The following is a 15,671-nucleotide window of genomic DNA, read 5'->3' on the forward strand; positions in this document are numbered from 1 at the left end:
ATATGTGTCTAAATTAATTAGCGCACGTATAAATCTAGGTAATGTCTAAAAATTTTATAATATAAAATAGATTGAATAAATATAATGGTAGTATCTTTTTTTTTCTTCTCATCGCCCTCATCATGATGCATATTTGCCTCTCTTTTTTATAAATATATCTTAATGCGATTGTTCATAAAATTAGAATACACGGTGCAATTATAGTATAGCTGTGCCTCTATTTCATCTGCACCGACGCCACGCCACCTGAAATCCATTTCATCTGCACCGATGCCACACCACCTGAACTCCTCGCCGGAGACGGCAACGACACCAACACCACCCTCAAAGTCAACATGGCACGCCGCCTGCTTGTCGCCGGACAGGGATTCAGTGACATTCTCGGTGACATTTTGTCACCGACATGCGGGTCTCGCGTGGGTCCAAGCATATGCAGGGCCTACATGTAATGTTACCGAGAATGTCACGGATAATGTCACTGAATCTGAATTCCTCGTCGCCGCCGACCGGTACGCCATCGATCGAGAGGCTCCGGGTGATCTGCGAGCGCGTGCTCCGTCGGATCCTCAGCGCCGATCGAGACGGTGATCGACACGACGGCAATGGCCGATCAGCATGGCTGCCATGAGCTCAAGGAAGCTTGCATCCAGTTCGTCGCTGCTCATGCCAAGGAACGAATCGTGGAGACGGAAGGGTACAAGAACCTGAAGAGGACGCGCCCGTCGACATGTGGGAGAGGATCGTCCGAGCACGTCAAAACTAACACAAACATTCAACAATTACCAGGAACAGTTTAACGATTGATTGAACGATCGAGCTTCTCAACTCATTTCATTGTTGTTGCAAATGACGCCGTATCTATCGTTAATTTATGTATAAAATTGAGTGATGTGAATGAGATGGCCATGTAAACAACTCTGTATTATCATTATCAAATTATATGAAGTTATTGTAGGCAATTAATTATCAATAAAAATATTTTCTATCGTTCTCAAAACTAATATATCCCGCACAGTTTTGCATGTAACTATATAATCAAAGTAGAAATATATTAATTAATCGAGAACTTAGCCTCTTAAATAATTAAATTTAAAATTCGGTACTATGAATATTTAAATTTAGGACATTGGATAATACTCATATCACTACAACTACATGACCGAACATGCTCTTAATGCTCTTTTCTCTAATCAATATAATAATTTCTATTGTACTTAGGACTTTAGATATTACTCATGTCACTGCAACTACAAGACCGGACATGCTCTTAACTGTCCAGATTACCATGATTTAATGGTTCTCTTTTCTCTAATCAGTGTGAGAATTTCTAACGTTGGTTGCTCTTTTAGCTGTTTTTTTTTTCCCTTCATAAGGGGTGGTCGTGTTAATTGTTTGCCCAACCTTCTGAGTTGCAGGGAAGGAAGAAAACTGGAGTAGCGTTGCATAGCCCAAGTCCGGCCCAAACAATTCGGCCCAAAGTTTCTTGCGCTCAATTCGGCCCAAGCAATCCACCCCTGCGGCCCGCCCCGTCAAATCCGGCCTCCTCCTCACCGACGTGTTGGATACCAAACCCTACTCCAAAATTCCGTTCCAACACGTACGCGTGCCGCAACCTATACATGCACACACACCCACCGACATCTTCGCCGTGCACCGCCGCTTTCCCCGACCAGATCGCCGTCGCCGCCGCCGTCGCCGTCGCCGCCGCCGCCGCCGTCGCCGCCGCAAAATAGGTTGCGTACTCCGACGATGGCGCCACCTGTTGATCCGTACCTGTCCTCCACGGCGCCTGACGGCCGGCGCGGCTACGTGTGCGCCGCCGGAATACGGCCGCCGTGGATGACGAGGAGCACCACGTCGACGTGCACGACGGGGACGGTGGAGGGCCACCACCGGTTCGTGATCGCCCACTACGGCCGGCTGAGAGCGCGCCTCGCCGGCGGCCAGTACGTCCGGTCGGGCGCCTTCTCCGTCGCCGGCTACGACTGGGCCGTCGTCTTCTTCCCGCGCGGGACCGCGCTCGGGGAGAACCACGACCACGCCTCGGTCTACGTCCAGCTCCTGACCAGCCGCGCCGCCGCCGCCGCCACCTTCGACCTGCGGTTCGTCCGCTCCGGCCGGTCGTTGCCGATGCACCAACCGGCAACGGCGCCGCACAGGTTCACCACCATGACGCGCTTTGACCCCGCCATGTACGGCGTCAGGGTGGACTCCATTCAGATGCAGAGGGTTCAGTCCCACTACGTCCGCGGCGACCGAATCATCATCGACTGCACCCTCCACGTCGCCGGCAAGCCGCGGGTGTCCGCCGCCGAGCCGCTGCCGGAGATCGACGTCCCGCCGCCGGACCTGCAGGATCACCTCGGCAAGCTCCTCTACAGCGAGGCGCACACCGACGTCACGTTCGACGTGCAGGGCGAGGGGTTCGCCGCGCACCGCGTGGTGCTCGCCATGCGTTCCCCCGTCTTCAAAGCCGAGCTCTTCGGCCCGATGAGCAACACCGGCGAGACCGTCAAGGTCGTCGACATGCAGCCGGCCGTGTTCAAGCTCCTCCTCGGCTTCGTCTACACCGAGTCGCTGGCCGCCATGGACGACCTCGACGAGGACGACAAGAGGGAGCTAGCCCGGCACCTGCTCGTCGCCGCCGACCGGTACGGCATGGACAGGCTGAAGATCATCTGCGGGCACATCCTGGAGAGGAGCCTGACGGCAGAGACGGTGGCGAGCACGATGGAATTGGCTGATCGCCATGGTTGCCGCGAGCTTAAGGAGGCTTGTGTTAAGTTCGTCATCGCCATGGGTATGAACGATGAAACGATGCCAAGCCGGCAGGAAGGAGACCAGCTCAGCTGTTTCTCCATCATCAAACACTTCTTTAGCCAGATTGGCAGCTTCCTCAAAATCCACTAGTTATGTTGCCATAATTTAGGGATTGATTTTTAATCATAATTTACTAATCGTTTTCAGTAATCGTGCTTGATTGTTCCAACTTCTGCACTGCCAATGGATGCTGATTATTTTTCTTCTTAATTGTTCATAATTAGTTGTATCTGTTAAACGATCAGCCAACATTTTTTGCAGTTTACTAGCGTTTGCACACAACTTTTCCTGCAAGAAAATACTAATTTTTGTACAATTGCTTCTGCTAGTGAAAGACTGAAAGCTAGTGCATTGCAGGTCCATTTGTACTGAGAAAACAGAAGAATCTTTCCTCTTAAATTCTGAAATAGCAACAGAACAAAACAGGGCTATGAAATTCTGAATCAACAATACAACATGACAGCCTGTGAAAATTCTGAATGAACAGGCAAGGCAGTCTGGATTTCTGAACAAACAACACGACAAACAAATTGTGCATGATGATTATATCAGAGGTGTGCAAGTATGTGTAAATTGTAATCAGTAGTACTGACTGATAACTATATTAGTCATCGACAACAAAAGGCACAGAACCGTATATCATGATTTCTGCTAAGCATGACAAGGACCTGGGCGTACTCATGACTGAAGGCGGTATACCAAATTATGTTAACCGGAATTGGGCTCTCGTTGCTGCCCATTGTTAAATGGAACAGCAAGCTGATTAGTTGTTCTAATTATATACTCTTCACTGTTTAGGACTATGAGTCTATTTAGATAATTAAATTAACAAATACCAACACGACAGACCATGATGACCTTCATGGATTAACCATGCAAAATAATGTTGCTTGTTGGGTGCATGATCGGCTGGACTGAAATCATTCTTTTTCACTTCTACTTAAGCTTATAAGACAAAATTTAAATATTCAATCTTAAATTTTAATTTGATTTTAGGGAACGGTGCATGGAAAGGGAGACGAAGAGAGGACTAGGATCGATATGGTGATAACCCTAACTAGAACTAGAAGTAATGGGTCAGAAATCAATCTATTTAAACTGGGCCTACTAATCTCGTGAGCTGCTCGCAAGTTGGCTCGACTCGTCAACGAGCTAGAACCCAAGCTCGGACTTGGCTCGTTTATGGTTCGAGCCGAGCTCACGAGCCCAAGCTATTTGCCTAGCCCTAGCCCAACCAGTCCACACCTTTTGGATTGCATGAAAGGAGTGGCGTTGCATAGCCCAAGTCCGGCCCAAACAAAACCCACCGAAGCCCACAAGGCTTAAACTACCCGGGCCAAAAGCTCTTGCGCTCATTTCGTCCCAAGCAGTCCACCTCTGCGGCCCGCCCCGTCAAATCCGGCCTCCTCCTCATCGACGTGTAGGATACCAAACCCTAATCCAAATTCCGTTCCAACACGTACGCGTGCACCGCAACCTATACCTACATGCCACACCGACATCTTCGCCGTGCACCGCCACTGTCCCCGACCAGATCGCCGTCGCCGCCGCGAAATAGGGTACGTACTCGAGCAGCTAGCTCCCCGACGATGGCACTACCTGCTTATCAGTACCACTACCAGTCCGGCACGGCGCCGGACGCCCGGCGCGGCTACGTGAGCGCCAGAGTACGGCCGCCGTCGATGACGACGAGGAGCACCACGTCGACGTGCACGACGGGGACGGTGGAGGGCCACCACCGGTTCGTGATCCCCCACTACGGCTGGCTGAGGGCGCACCTCGGCGGCGGCCAGTGCTTCCCGTTGGGCAGCTTCTCCGTCGCCGGCTACGACTGGGCCGTCGTCTTCTTCCCGCGCGGGGCCACGGTCGGGGAGAACCACGACCACGCCGCGTTCTACGTCGAGCTCTTGACCAGCCGCGCCGCCGCCGCCGCCACCTTCGACCTGCGATTCGTCAGGGCCGGCTCCGGCTCCGGCTCCGGCCGGCCGTTGCCGATGCACCAGCCGGACACGGAGCCGCACAGGTTCAGCACCATGACGCACTTTGACCCCGCCGTGTACGGCGTCAGGGTGGACGCCATGCTGATGCAGAGCGTTCAGTCCAACTACGTCCGCGACGACCGCCTCATCATCGACTGCACCCTCCACGTCGCCGGCAAGCCGCGGGTGTCCACCGCCGAGCCGCTGGCGGAGATCGACGTCCCGCCGCCGGACCTGCCGGCCCACCTCGGCAAGCTCCTCGACAGCGAGGCGCACGCCGACGTCACGTTCGACGTGCAGGGCGAGGAGTTCACCGCGCACCGCGTGGTGCTCGCCATGCGTTCCCCCGTCTTCAAAGCCGAGCTCTTCGGCCCGATGAGCAACACCGGCGAGACCGTCAAGGTCGTCGACATGCAGCCGGCCGTGTTCAAGCTCCTCCTCGGCTTCGTCTACACCGAGTCGCTGGCCGCCATGGACGACCTCGACGAGGACGACACGAGGGAGCTCGCCCGGCACCTGCTCGTCGCCGCCGACCGGTACGGCATGGGCAGGCTGAAGATCATCTGCGGGCACATCCTCGAGTGGAGCCTGACGGCAGAGACGGTGGCGAGCACGATTGCATTGGCCGACCGCCATGGTTGCCGCGAGCTTAAGGAGGCTTGTGTTGAGTTCGTCGTCGCCATGGGTATGAACGATGAAACGATGACAAGCCGGCATGAAGGAGACCAGCTCAGCTGTTTCTCCGTCATCAAACACTTCTTTAGCGAGATTGGCAGCTTCTTCAAAATCCACTAATTATGTTGCCATAATTTAGCGATTGATTAGTGGGTAAATTTAAATCATGTCATGATAATTTTATAAAGTATGATATATGTCATTAGTATCACACTGACAGTTAAGGCATACATGGATCAATGATACGTGGGATAGGATTACATATATCTAATTTAGCAAAATTATAATGACACATTTTTTATTTTTCCTTTATTAGTAATCATAATTTACTGCTCATTAGCGCACTCATCGTTTTATTAAGTAATTGTACTTGATCATTCCAACTTCTGCGCTGTCAATGGATGCTGATTATTTTTCTTCTTAATGGTTCATAATTAGTTGTAGCTGTTAAACGATCAGCCAACATTTTTGCAGTTTACTAGCGTTTGTACAGAACTTTTCCTGCAAGAAAATACTAATTTTTGTACAGGCTGAAAGCTAGTGCATTGCAGGTTCCATTTTTACTGAGAAAACAGAGCAGTGTTTATTCTGAAAATCTGAATTAGTAACAGAACAGAACAAGGCTATGAAATTCTGAATCAACAATACAACATGACAGCCTGTGAAAATTTCTGAAAGAACAGGCAGTGCAGTCTGGATTTCTGAACAAACAACATGACAAACAAATTCTGCATGATGATTATATCAGTGCAAGTATGTGTAATCAGTAGTACTGACTGATAAACTATATTAGTCAACGACAACAAAAGGCACAGAACCGTATACCATGATTTCTGCTAAGCATGACAAGGACCTGGGTGTACTCATGACTGAAGGTGGTATACCAAATTATGTTAATCGGCAGTGGGCTCTGATTGCTGCCCATTGTTAAATGGAACGGCAAGATGATTGATTGTTCTAAGTATATACTCTTCACTTTTTAGGACTAGAAGTTTATTTAGATAATCAAATTAACAAATACAAACATACTTAATAGACACATAGGGATGCTGGGATGGTAATGCATTGAGTTAGGGTGGGTAATGCTGGGATGGTAATACATTGGGATGGTAAGCTAAATCTATATCCGTAAATCTTGCTTATCAATTCCATAGAAGGACTCGCCGAGCATGAACTGGAATGCAGAGAGACCATGGTATGATCGTGTTTTTCTTTCTTTCTTTTCTTTTTTTTTAAAAAAATTGATACTGTAGCACGACAAGTTCAACCTTCAACTTTATTTCAGGTCTATAGTTTTATAAATCTCGGTTTCAAGACTTTCCAGTCTTGACTAAGAATACTAATGAATATAATCGATGGATGAACCTAGGCATAAGTAATGTACCACTAGGTTATAAAACTAAAAATTATAGTACTAAAAGAAACAATCATCCACCTCCATCTTTTTACTTATACTTATGTTTATAAGCTAAATTTAAATTTTTAAATTTAAATTTAGAGTTAATTTTAGAAGTTTCTGGATCGAAGTTTATTTTTCAATATTGACTCTTAGATCGCTAAGAAAACATGGCTAATGTGGCTATTGGGATTGTGGTCAAGGCTTCGCAGGGCTATGTGAATTTCCAGTGTTTCAACCATGTCTTTGATGAAGAATCATAATTTATAATTTATAATTTATATGAGAGGTAAAAGTCATATAAATTTGTTTCTGTTGCCCAGTTAAAATCATAGCGGGTTGTGAAGCGTGTGGATACCCGTGGGGCCTCCTGGATCAAAGACCGCTGGTTAATGCTATTTTGGTTTGGATGCATAAAACAAGGCAGACGATAATGGCCTTTATGGATTAACCATGTAAAATAATGTTGCTTCTTGAGTTAGGTGCATGTTTGGCTAGACTAAAATCATTTTTGTTTCACTTCTGCTTAATCTTATAAAACTAAATTTAAATTTTTAACCTTAAATTTTAAATTAATTTTAGGGAGTTTTTTCATTGTGGTTTATTTTATAACATTGGCTTTAGGTCACTAAGAATTCATATATAAAAGTTTTATTCATAAATTATATTTCATTTTCAAATATGTTTGGTTTTTTTTCTAGAAATGCCAAACAAACCCCCCTCTTTTATGTAAATCAACCTGTGATATGCGAGAAACGTCTTTTGAATTGCAGTAGCATGGGTCCTCCATTGCTTTCCGGAATCATTTTGTTCAGTAGGTTCATGCTGGATTTCTGGGTGTTGGACCCTGCGCTGTTTCTTATACCTTCATCTTGTCCTGTGTTGTCTTTACGATTTGTTCAGTATGTTCAGGTACCTGTACTGCTGTCTTCATATATAGCGGCAAAATAATGCTTTGTCCGTAAGCTTTGGTTCGGGACTTTAGCCTAATTTTTCAGGACACCAGGATGGCGAGCACGATGGCATTAGCCGACCGCCATGGTTGCCGCGAGCTCAAGGAAGCTGGGTATGAACAATGAAGCCCCTTTTGAATCACGGGAATAAAAAAAACAAAGGAATATAAAAAACATAATAATCTAACAAGAATGTAGGTGTAAAACATTTCAATGAATAAAGACATAGCCAAACACGGGCAAAACACAGGATTTTTCCATGAGGTTTTACCTCTGGTTAAATTTTCTCTAAAACCTATATCAAGAGACATTCCATATGAATTTTATAGGATTTCATAGGGTTCATTCCTTTGGTTTAAATGGCTTTATAAGAAAATTTTCATATAAAAGTGAAATCCTTTAAAATATCTATAAATTTTCTTTGAATCAAAGGGGCGAAGTGATGATAAGCCGGCACGGAGGAGACCTGTTTCTCGATCATCAAACACTTCTTCAACGATATTGGCAGCTACCTCCTAATCCACTAATTATGTTAACATAATTTATAATCCTTAACATAATTTAGTGATTCGTAATCATAATAAACTAAATAGTACTAATTAATGGCCGTAATCATGTTTCTTCTTGATTGTTCATAATCAGCTGTCTGTTGATGTTCAGATATGCGTCAGGTGTGCAGATTTTTTTTCTGGAAGAAATTTTTTTTACAAGTGTTTCTAGTATCTACTATTTGGCGCTGTCTAGTGAAAGGCTGGAAGCTAGTGCATTGCAGGTCCATTTGTACTGAGAAAACAGACCAATGTTTCCTCTGAAATTCTGAATGAACAACAGAACAAACAGGCTCTGAAATTCTGAATTAAAAATAGAACAAACAGCCTCTGAAAATTCTGAATGAACAAACAAGACAAACTGCATTTCTGAATGAACAGGACAAACACATTCTGAACAACAGAAACTCTGAAATTCTGATTGAACAACAGAGCAAACAGAATCTGAAAACATAACCATCAGATTCTGCACAATGATGATTAAATGATTCGGTGCATGTTTCTGTAATTAGTACTGACTGCTTATTTGATTAAGCCCTGCAACACAGCACAAACCATAACAGCATAATTCATACAGGATGCCCTCACAAACAAGACATACAGGAAGCCATCTGCCACACAAGCCTAAACAGCGCAAGCATCTGCAATACAAGCATAAACTGGCGCAAGCATCTGCAATACAAGCATAAACTGCGCATGCATCTGAAACACAAGCATATAAGCTTCACAAACTTCTGCAACACAAGCCACAAGCAAACAGGATACCACCCTGTAAGTACAGGCAACAGCAACAAGATGTATTAATCGTACAGCAGAGAGCACCAGGCATAAACTACTCAGGAGTCAGGACAGAGACAAAGAGACAAGATTGCAAAGCATATTGTTCAGATCAAGCCAAGAATCTTGGCAACAAGTACTCAACCCAAGCTGACAATTTTTTCTTCTCGGTTCATAACAGATAATTTCATAGATAGATCAGACAGTTCAATCCATGGCTGTCTCTCAAACCACCAACAAAACAAAAGATTAAACCACTCAAGACTCCCATCCCAATACATAAGAGATATTCTTCTTCGATTAACTAAGCGAACTACAACTACTGATAAGATAGAAATGATCACCCGCTGCTGAGTGAGTCAGAAGAGGAGGGGGGAGCAAAAGGTTTCGTTCATGGGAGGGAGATGGATCTGACGCCGCGCAGCGCCTAGTAGTTCTTGTTGGGGCACTCACGCGCGATGTGGCCGGACTCGCCGCAGTTGTAGCACCCGCCGCCGCCACCGCCGCCCCCGCCGCGGTAGCCACCGCCGCCGCCACCACCGCCGCCCTGGGTGCAGTCCCTCGCCATGTGGCCCTCCTCGCCGCACTTGTAGCACCCACGGCCGCCTCCGCCTCCGCCGTAGCCGCCGCCGCCGTACCCGCGGTCTCCCCCTCCGTAGCCGCCTCCGCCGCCGTAGCCGCGGTCGCCTCCGCCGTAGCGGCCACCCCCTCCGCCGCCGTAGCCGCGGTCGCCGCCGCCGCCAGGACGGGATCCGCCGGTGAGCGCGCCGCCGCCGGGCGCGGTGACGTCCACGGCCTTGGTGCGCCCGTCGTTGCCGGATCCGATGGAGAACTCGACGGTGTCGCCGTCGTTGAGGCTGCGGTAGCCGTCCGACTTGAGGGAGGACTGGTGGACGAAGAGGTCCTCGCCGCCGTCGTCGGGGGTGATGAAGCCGAACCCCTTGGTGGCGTCGAACCACTTCACCGTACCCTTCACCCTCTCCGACGCCATCTCCGCCGCCGCCGCCGCCGCACTACGAACCCCCCAAAACCCTAGAAACCCTAGATCGGAGTGGGAGAGGAGGCGAATGGGAGGAAGCCGCGGCGTTGGTGGGCTATTTAATGGCCCAAAAAAATCTTCGCATTAAATTACTACCTCGAAAAAAATATCTTTTAATTAATTGCCTCTTCAATTGGAATATTTACCGAGATATTCCCGCGGTTGGCCCAAATTACCCACCTTGACATCGGCCCAACCAAGTCTGCTTCGTCGACTCAACGTAGCCCATTTTGGCCCAATTTAATTTGGACCCACTTTATTAGGCCGAGGCCCGACATGTTCATGGTAGCAAAGCCAAATAATATATGAATCAGTTTTCATTATACAATATTCAATTTTGTTTCGAACTTAATTAGTTCGGTACAAATTTTGCACTAAATATAAATCAGTTCTGGATTTTGGGTTAGTGAGGCCCTGTTTAGTTCCCAAAAACTTTTCTTAAAAATAACAAATCGAATCTTTGGACACCTAAATGAAAATTAAAACTAATTACATAGTTTTGGGAAAAATCATGAGACAAATCTTTTGAGCCTAATTAGTACATGATTAGTTATAAGTGCTACAGTAAACAATATGTGATAATGACATATTAATTAGACTCAAAAGATTCGTCTCGCGGTTTTCAGGCGAAATCTGAAATTTGTTTTTTAATTAGACTATGTTTAATATTTTAAATGTGTGACCGTATGCGTCGATGTGACCCCTCTCCAAAAAAAATTTGAGAACTAAACGGGACTTGAGTACAATAGCACAACTAAACGAGTCAAAGGTATTTCTAGCGTTAAATCAGGTGGTATAAATAGTCAGAACAGGACTGTTGTTCAGGACCGGTTGCTGGATTATTTTACACCTGTGATCGTTTTGAAAATTTTCATAAATAGATCTTAAAAATATAGGCCAGAAATAAACATTTTTATTGGCACTAGGGTAATTAGCGCGGAGGTCCAATGCCTCAGCACCAACAACGCTAGTGACGATACCCTTATCTCTCTTGTCAGCCTTGCACTAACGTAGAGAAGACTGATGCCAGAGACCTATCTTGAAATAATTTATTTAAATATTGATTGACTTTAGTGCAAAGATGTTGGCGTCGATCGTTTCTATGTTAGTGGCAATGGGGTGAGGGTTGTCGACACCAATATAATTGGTGCCGATATTTTGGACCTCAGCCGATAACAATGGCACATAGAGAAAATATTTCACTACTAAAATAAGTTTTTAAGGGTCTATTTATAAAAAAAATTTAAATAGGACTAATAAATATATAAAAAATATTAGACTTCTCCACGTCGGCTTGGCCCCAAGCCCCATCTTTGATAGTGTCTCGCTGATAGTCTGAATAAAATTTTTATATATATGTTTTTAGTGATCTAAAAGCAAAGATTAGAAAATAAAAAAAAAATATCCTAAAATCAACTTCAAATTTAAATTTACAACTTCAATTTTAACTTAAGAACACACGCATAAAGAGAATAGATAAGGTGTATCGATCCAATCATGGCGTGTTCCTACTGGATCGGGATTATCAAGTATAGAATCAAAAGCATGGTGTCTTTTGTCACTAACATGTGGGTCCACCATCATCGGCGAGCCACGCGTCGCAAAGTCGAACGCGCAGCCGCCGCCTCAAGACGTCGCCGTCGACGATCAATAGCTCTTCTAAGATTGTTCCATGGACACAATAAGAAACAACTAGGGTATGGTTGCTCTCATGGTTTAATACACAACTAGTCAATTGTCAACTACTGTATTTGTTCTCATTGTATGTCTTGGCTGAAAACAATTGCTTACATTAAACGAACACTAACTAGGGTTAAAAACAGAAAAGAAGCACCGGTCAGCTCAATCGTGTCCTGGTATTTGGCATTGGACCTGCCCAGAATAATTCCAGGTTCATAGCTGCGTGACAGAAGTGGAAGACGAAAATTCTCCGTTGATCTTAGACATCATGGCATCATCAATCTCCACACTAGTCCAGAGCTTTGGAAAGGAATAAGGAAAAGCAACAGCTGCAGCAGCTTCTTGGCTGCTAAACTCTTTTTCTTGTGACTTGTTTGGTGTGACCATGGAGGAACCATTCTCCTTTCCGAATAGCTGCGCCGCCATATGGGAGCAGGGCTTCAGATCAGCCTCACTATGTGCTCTTATCATCTTACCAAGAAGCTCAGTCATCTTTGCACCTCTCTCCATTTGATGCTTGATGGATAACTTCACCGGTTTTGGATGGTCATCTAAATTTTGGTCAGAAGGGTTGTCATCCTCATAGGTACTTTTGCTTTCTAGCAGTTCCTTTATCTTCTGGTCCAAAATAGTGGCAATCCTGTCCTTGAAGCCATCCAGATTTGCAGAATCCGATTTCAGCCTCACCTTTGCCTCAGAAACCAATGTCTCCATCCTCTCTTCTGAAGAAGTTGCTTCAGCTTCAGGTTCAACAGCAGCATCTTCTGTGAGACCGAATGTTTCCTCCAGTAACCCGACATTCTGTGTATACCTTTCATACGCTTCATTTTCAGCATCGATGTCTCCTTGGATATGTTCTTTTAGCTTCTCAAACCTCCAATTGTTTATACCCACAATATCCTGCTATACATGCTTAACTCCTTAGTCATGGTAGAAAGAAAACAAATCTAAACAATGAACAATCACAGACAACAGAACAGCTAGAACCTTTTTGGCAAGGGACTTCTTTGTTCGGAGGGCATTCAGGAAATGGTGGGGAAGCCTTTGAAGAGAGGCCAGCCTAGATGAAGCGCTGCAGAAAATTCCAATCAAGCATCAGAAACAACGACAGATCATCCATAAGACAAAACACCTTGTTCTGAATATTACCCAGTTAAAGATGAATTAGTTGACACTTGCTCAGACAAAGGAGCAGTTGATGGCAGTGGCTTATCTGGCAATGTGTTGTTCTGTTTCAAAACTGTCAGGATTGGTGACGAGAAAAATGATTAGTGGCTTTGTTCAAAACAAAGCGAGAGAGAATTCAGACAAATCACAAAAATACATAGCACAAGCATAACTTCATAGTCAAAAATAGAAAGATTTCTTGTGTGCTTCCAAATATTGCTCATACCTTGTATACCAGAGATAATGAATGAGATAGTAAACATTCAGTGCCACAACATGAAGAATATAGTAATGAATATAATTGACAAGCAGATTGAGGAGGTACAACACATAAGAGTCCTTCAAGGTACACAATGAGGCCATATTATCCCTTCAAAACTCATTTCTGAAGGTCGATTTGGTTCTAGAGACCAAGTCTGCCACAATGCTACCGTGAGGGGTTAGTTTAATTTTAGAGATCAAGGCTGTCTCGGCACTCCAGGTGAGTCATGACCATAGTCACTAGATCACGAGACAATGCTGTCATTCCTGAAGCTATCCTAATTTACTAGTCACAATTGATGTCACCACCAAGACAGTGGCAGGTGTGAAGGTGTGTAGTGGCGCACTGCAGGCGATAATCCAGCAACAGATGGTGGTGAACACATTGCTCCGTTATGAACTCCTGGCCCTGGGGATTGGATTGGGTACATGGGGTTATGGGAGAATCCAGGAGATAAGGCAACATAAATTGTGTGAGCTGGATGGAGCCACATGTCCCTATACCAGCCCCATTTATTTTTCATATTTATTTTTTCCTTTCCTTGGTCTATAACTGATTGATCTTCCTTGGGTATTTGTGTATGACATACCATATGATTTATTTCGACAGACTGAGCAGCTTGTTCATCAAGCTAGATTCATTGGTTCAAGCTCACATCCCACTACCGTGCTGAAGAATACTGACAGCCAGCCAACATATAGCAAGTCTTCTGTACACCCTCTACCTCATTCCCTTCCCTAAATACTACTTGTAACAGTACCATGTGGTTCAAGTGTCCTCTCCCTCCTCAAATCTCCTACCCTAGCTGCTGCTGTTCTACTTCCTCAAGCAATGATAATGACAGCATCAAGGTTGGAGCTACCTCTGGAGCTGAAACCACACTAGAGCCAGGTCGAGCATCAATGATGGGTGAGGAAAGAAGAGGCAGCCCATACTAAAGCTCCCCAACCCAGAATCGCATATCACCACCTTCTCTATATTTTTTACCACACAAACAAGGGCCTGGTGTCCAATAATTCACATACTAGACATAGGTGGCAATCTGGCAACTGTGTTTAAAGACTATTAACCGGCTGTGAAAAAAATCAACCTGCTCATGAGACAAAAGGTATGAACAACAAATGTGACCATGTCTGGCCTTAAATTTTCAAACGTGTGATACACCTTATGTGGTGTACCATAGTTAGAGGATGCCAATAATGCAAGCGACAAAGACGGTCAATCAGTATCACTTTCTGATATGAAGATCAAACATTCTGTTGACCAACAATATTATACTATTTGAGAAATCTGATGGGGAAGCATTTATTAGTTAATACAGGTGTACATTTACGCATGACAACATTTTCAGCACTCATAAAAAGAAAACTCCAAAATGGAACAAAACCTTATAACACTGGGTTTCTGAACCTTAGTTTCCCTTTTAGATGTTAAAATGACCATGTTCAAAATTTATCACTATAACATGGTGAATGAACAGTCCATAAGAAAGAGACTGTACCTAAAATTAGGCCCAAAATTAAAACATCCCACTACCCCACTTGCCAGCAATTATCGAAGGTATGATGCAAATTCTGATCTACATATGCAGAATAAATTCTAAATGCTAAAATAGGTAAAACTCAACTGACAAACAATGACTAATAATCCACAGAAGGGCAAGATCTGGTGCCGGGCGAAAAATCGATTGCATAAGGCCATGTAGATATTCAGTCAGCGGCTTAGTGTGATGCTTCCGAGCTACTAAGTGCAGCTGCTATTCATTGCAAAAGAGCGACACTACAATTTCGCATACATACCATGAATGTGGCAAGGATTCTGAGCTTTGTAGCAGCAGCTCTTACAACACTGGAACGGGCATCTGGAAGACCAAACATTACACAGAATTAAATAAAAAAATCCAGTAGAGCGCAACGGTTTCACCTAAAATCCATCACTAAAAATCCCAAGTTCCTCTTACCGCGAGCGGGCAACGTTGCCACACTGGATGCACTTGGGCTTGTTGAGTCCCCTCAGGTTGGGCTTGGGCATGTCGAAGGCGGACGCAGGGGGGAGCTTCTGCGGCGCCGTCCCATTTCCGTTGGCGGCCGCGGGTGCCGACGGGTCGCTGGCCGCCTTCCCGCTGGACGCCGGCGACGACGTGGCCATGGGAAGCCCTCCTTAACAACCAACCCTGAAGACGCCGGCGCGGAACCAATCGAGCAACAGGGAGCGGCCGCACACGCAGCAGCTCATCAATTTTAGGGGGATGGGATTGGAGGATTCCGGCGAACCTTTGCTGCGGCGAGGCCTCGTCGGCGGCGCTCCGGCGACCTAGGGTTTAATATATTCTCGCGTCCGACTCCAACACATCGATCCAACTGTGCCTTCTCCTC

General features: G+C 45.6%; 4 protein-coding genes across 5 annotated transcripts; 2 read left to right on the forward strand and 2 right to left on the reverse strand.

The window, feature by feature from the left end:
* Window positions 1-1,749: 1,749 nt before the first annotated feature.
* LOC102703890 (BTB/POZ and MATH domain-containing protein 1-like) lies at window positions 1,750-2,910 on the forward strand. Its single transcript, XM_006659730.3, has one exon. The coding sequence runs from the start codon at window positions 1,750-1,752 to the stop codon at window positions 2,908-2,910; it is 1,161 nt and encodes a 386-aa protein (XP_006659793.3).
* A 1,499-nt stretch (window positions 2,911-4,409) lies between these two features.
* Window positions 4,410-5,594, forward strand: LOC102704169 (BTB/POZ and MATH domain-containing protein 1-like). Its single transcript, XM_006659731.2, has one exon. The coding sequence runs from the start codon at window positions 4,410-4,412 to the stop codon at window positions 5,592-5,594; it is 1,185 nt and encodes a 394-aa protein (XP_006659794.2).
* Window positions 5,595-9,222: 3,628 nt separating this feature from the next.
* Window positions 9,223-10,223, reverse strand: LOC121055120 (glycine-rich protein 2-like). Its single transcript, XM_040526556.1, has one exon. It carries the CDS (start codon window positions 10,137-10,139, stop codon window positions 9,576-9,578), a length of 564 nt encoding a protein of 187 aa, XP_040382490.1. The 5' UTR covers window positions 10,140-10,223; the 3' UTR covers window positions 9,223-9,575.
* Window positions 10,224-11,679: 1,456 nt separating this feature from the next.
* LOC102702399 lies at window positions 11,680-15,663 on the reverse strand. Of its 2 annotated transcripts, none has more exons than XM_006659024.2 (5): window positions 15,257-15,663; window positions 15,096-15,157; window positions 13,017-13,107; window positions 12,855-12,939; window positions 11,680-12,767 (listed from the first exon to the last, which is right to left on the reverse strand). In XM_006659024.2, exons 1-5 carry the CDS (start codon window positions 15,442-15,444, stop codon window positions 12,081-12,083), a joined length of 1,113 nt encoding a protein of 370 aa, XP_006659087.1. In that variant the 5' UTR covers window positions 15,445-15,663; the 3' UTR covers window positions 11,680-12,080. The 2 variants fall into 2 exon arrangements, with proteins under 2 accessions (XP_006659087.1, XP_015695737.1); XM_015840251.1 differs by having other exon boundaries at window positions 11,680-12,770.
* Between the last annotated feature and the right edge of the window lie 8 nt (window positions 15,664-15,671).

The sequence above is a fragment of the Oryza brachyantha genome, chromosome 8 (genome assembly GCF_000231095.2).
Source record: "Oryza brachyantha chromosome 8, ObraRS2, whole genome shotgun sequence".
NCBI classification, from domain to species: domain Eukaryota; kingdom Viridiplantae; phylum Streptophyta; class Magnoliopsida; order Poales; family Poaceae; genus Oryza; species Oryza brachyantha.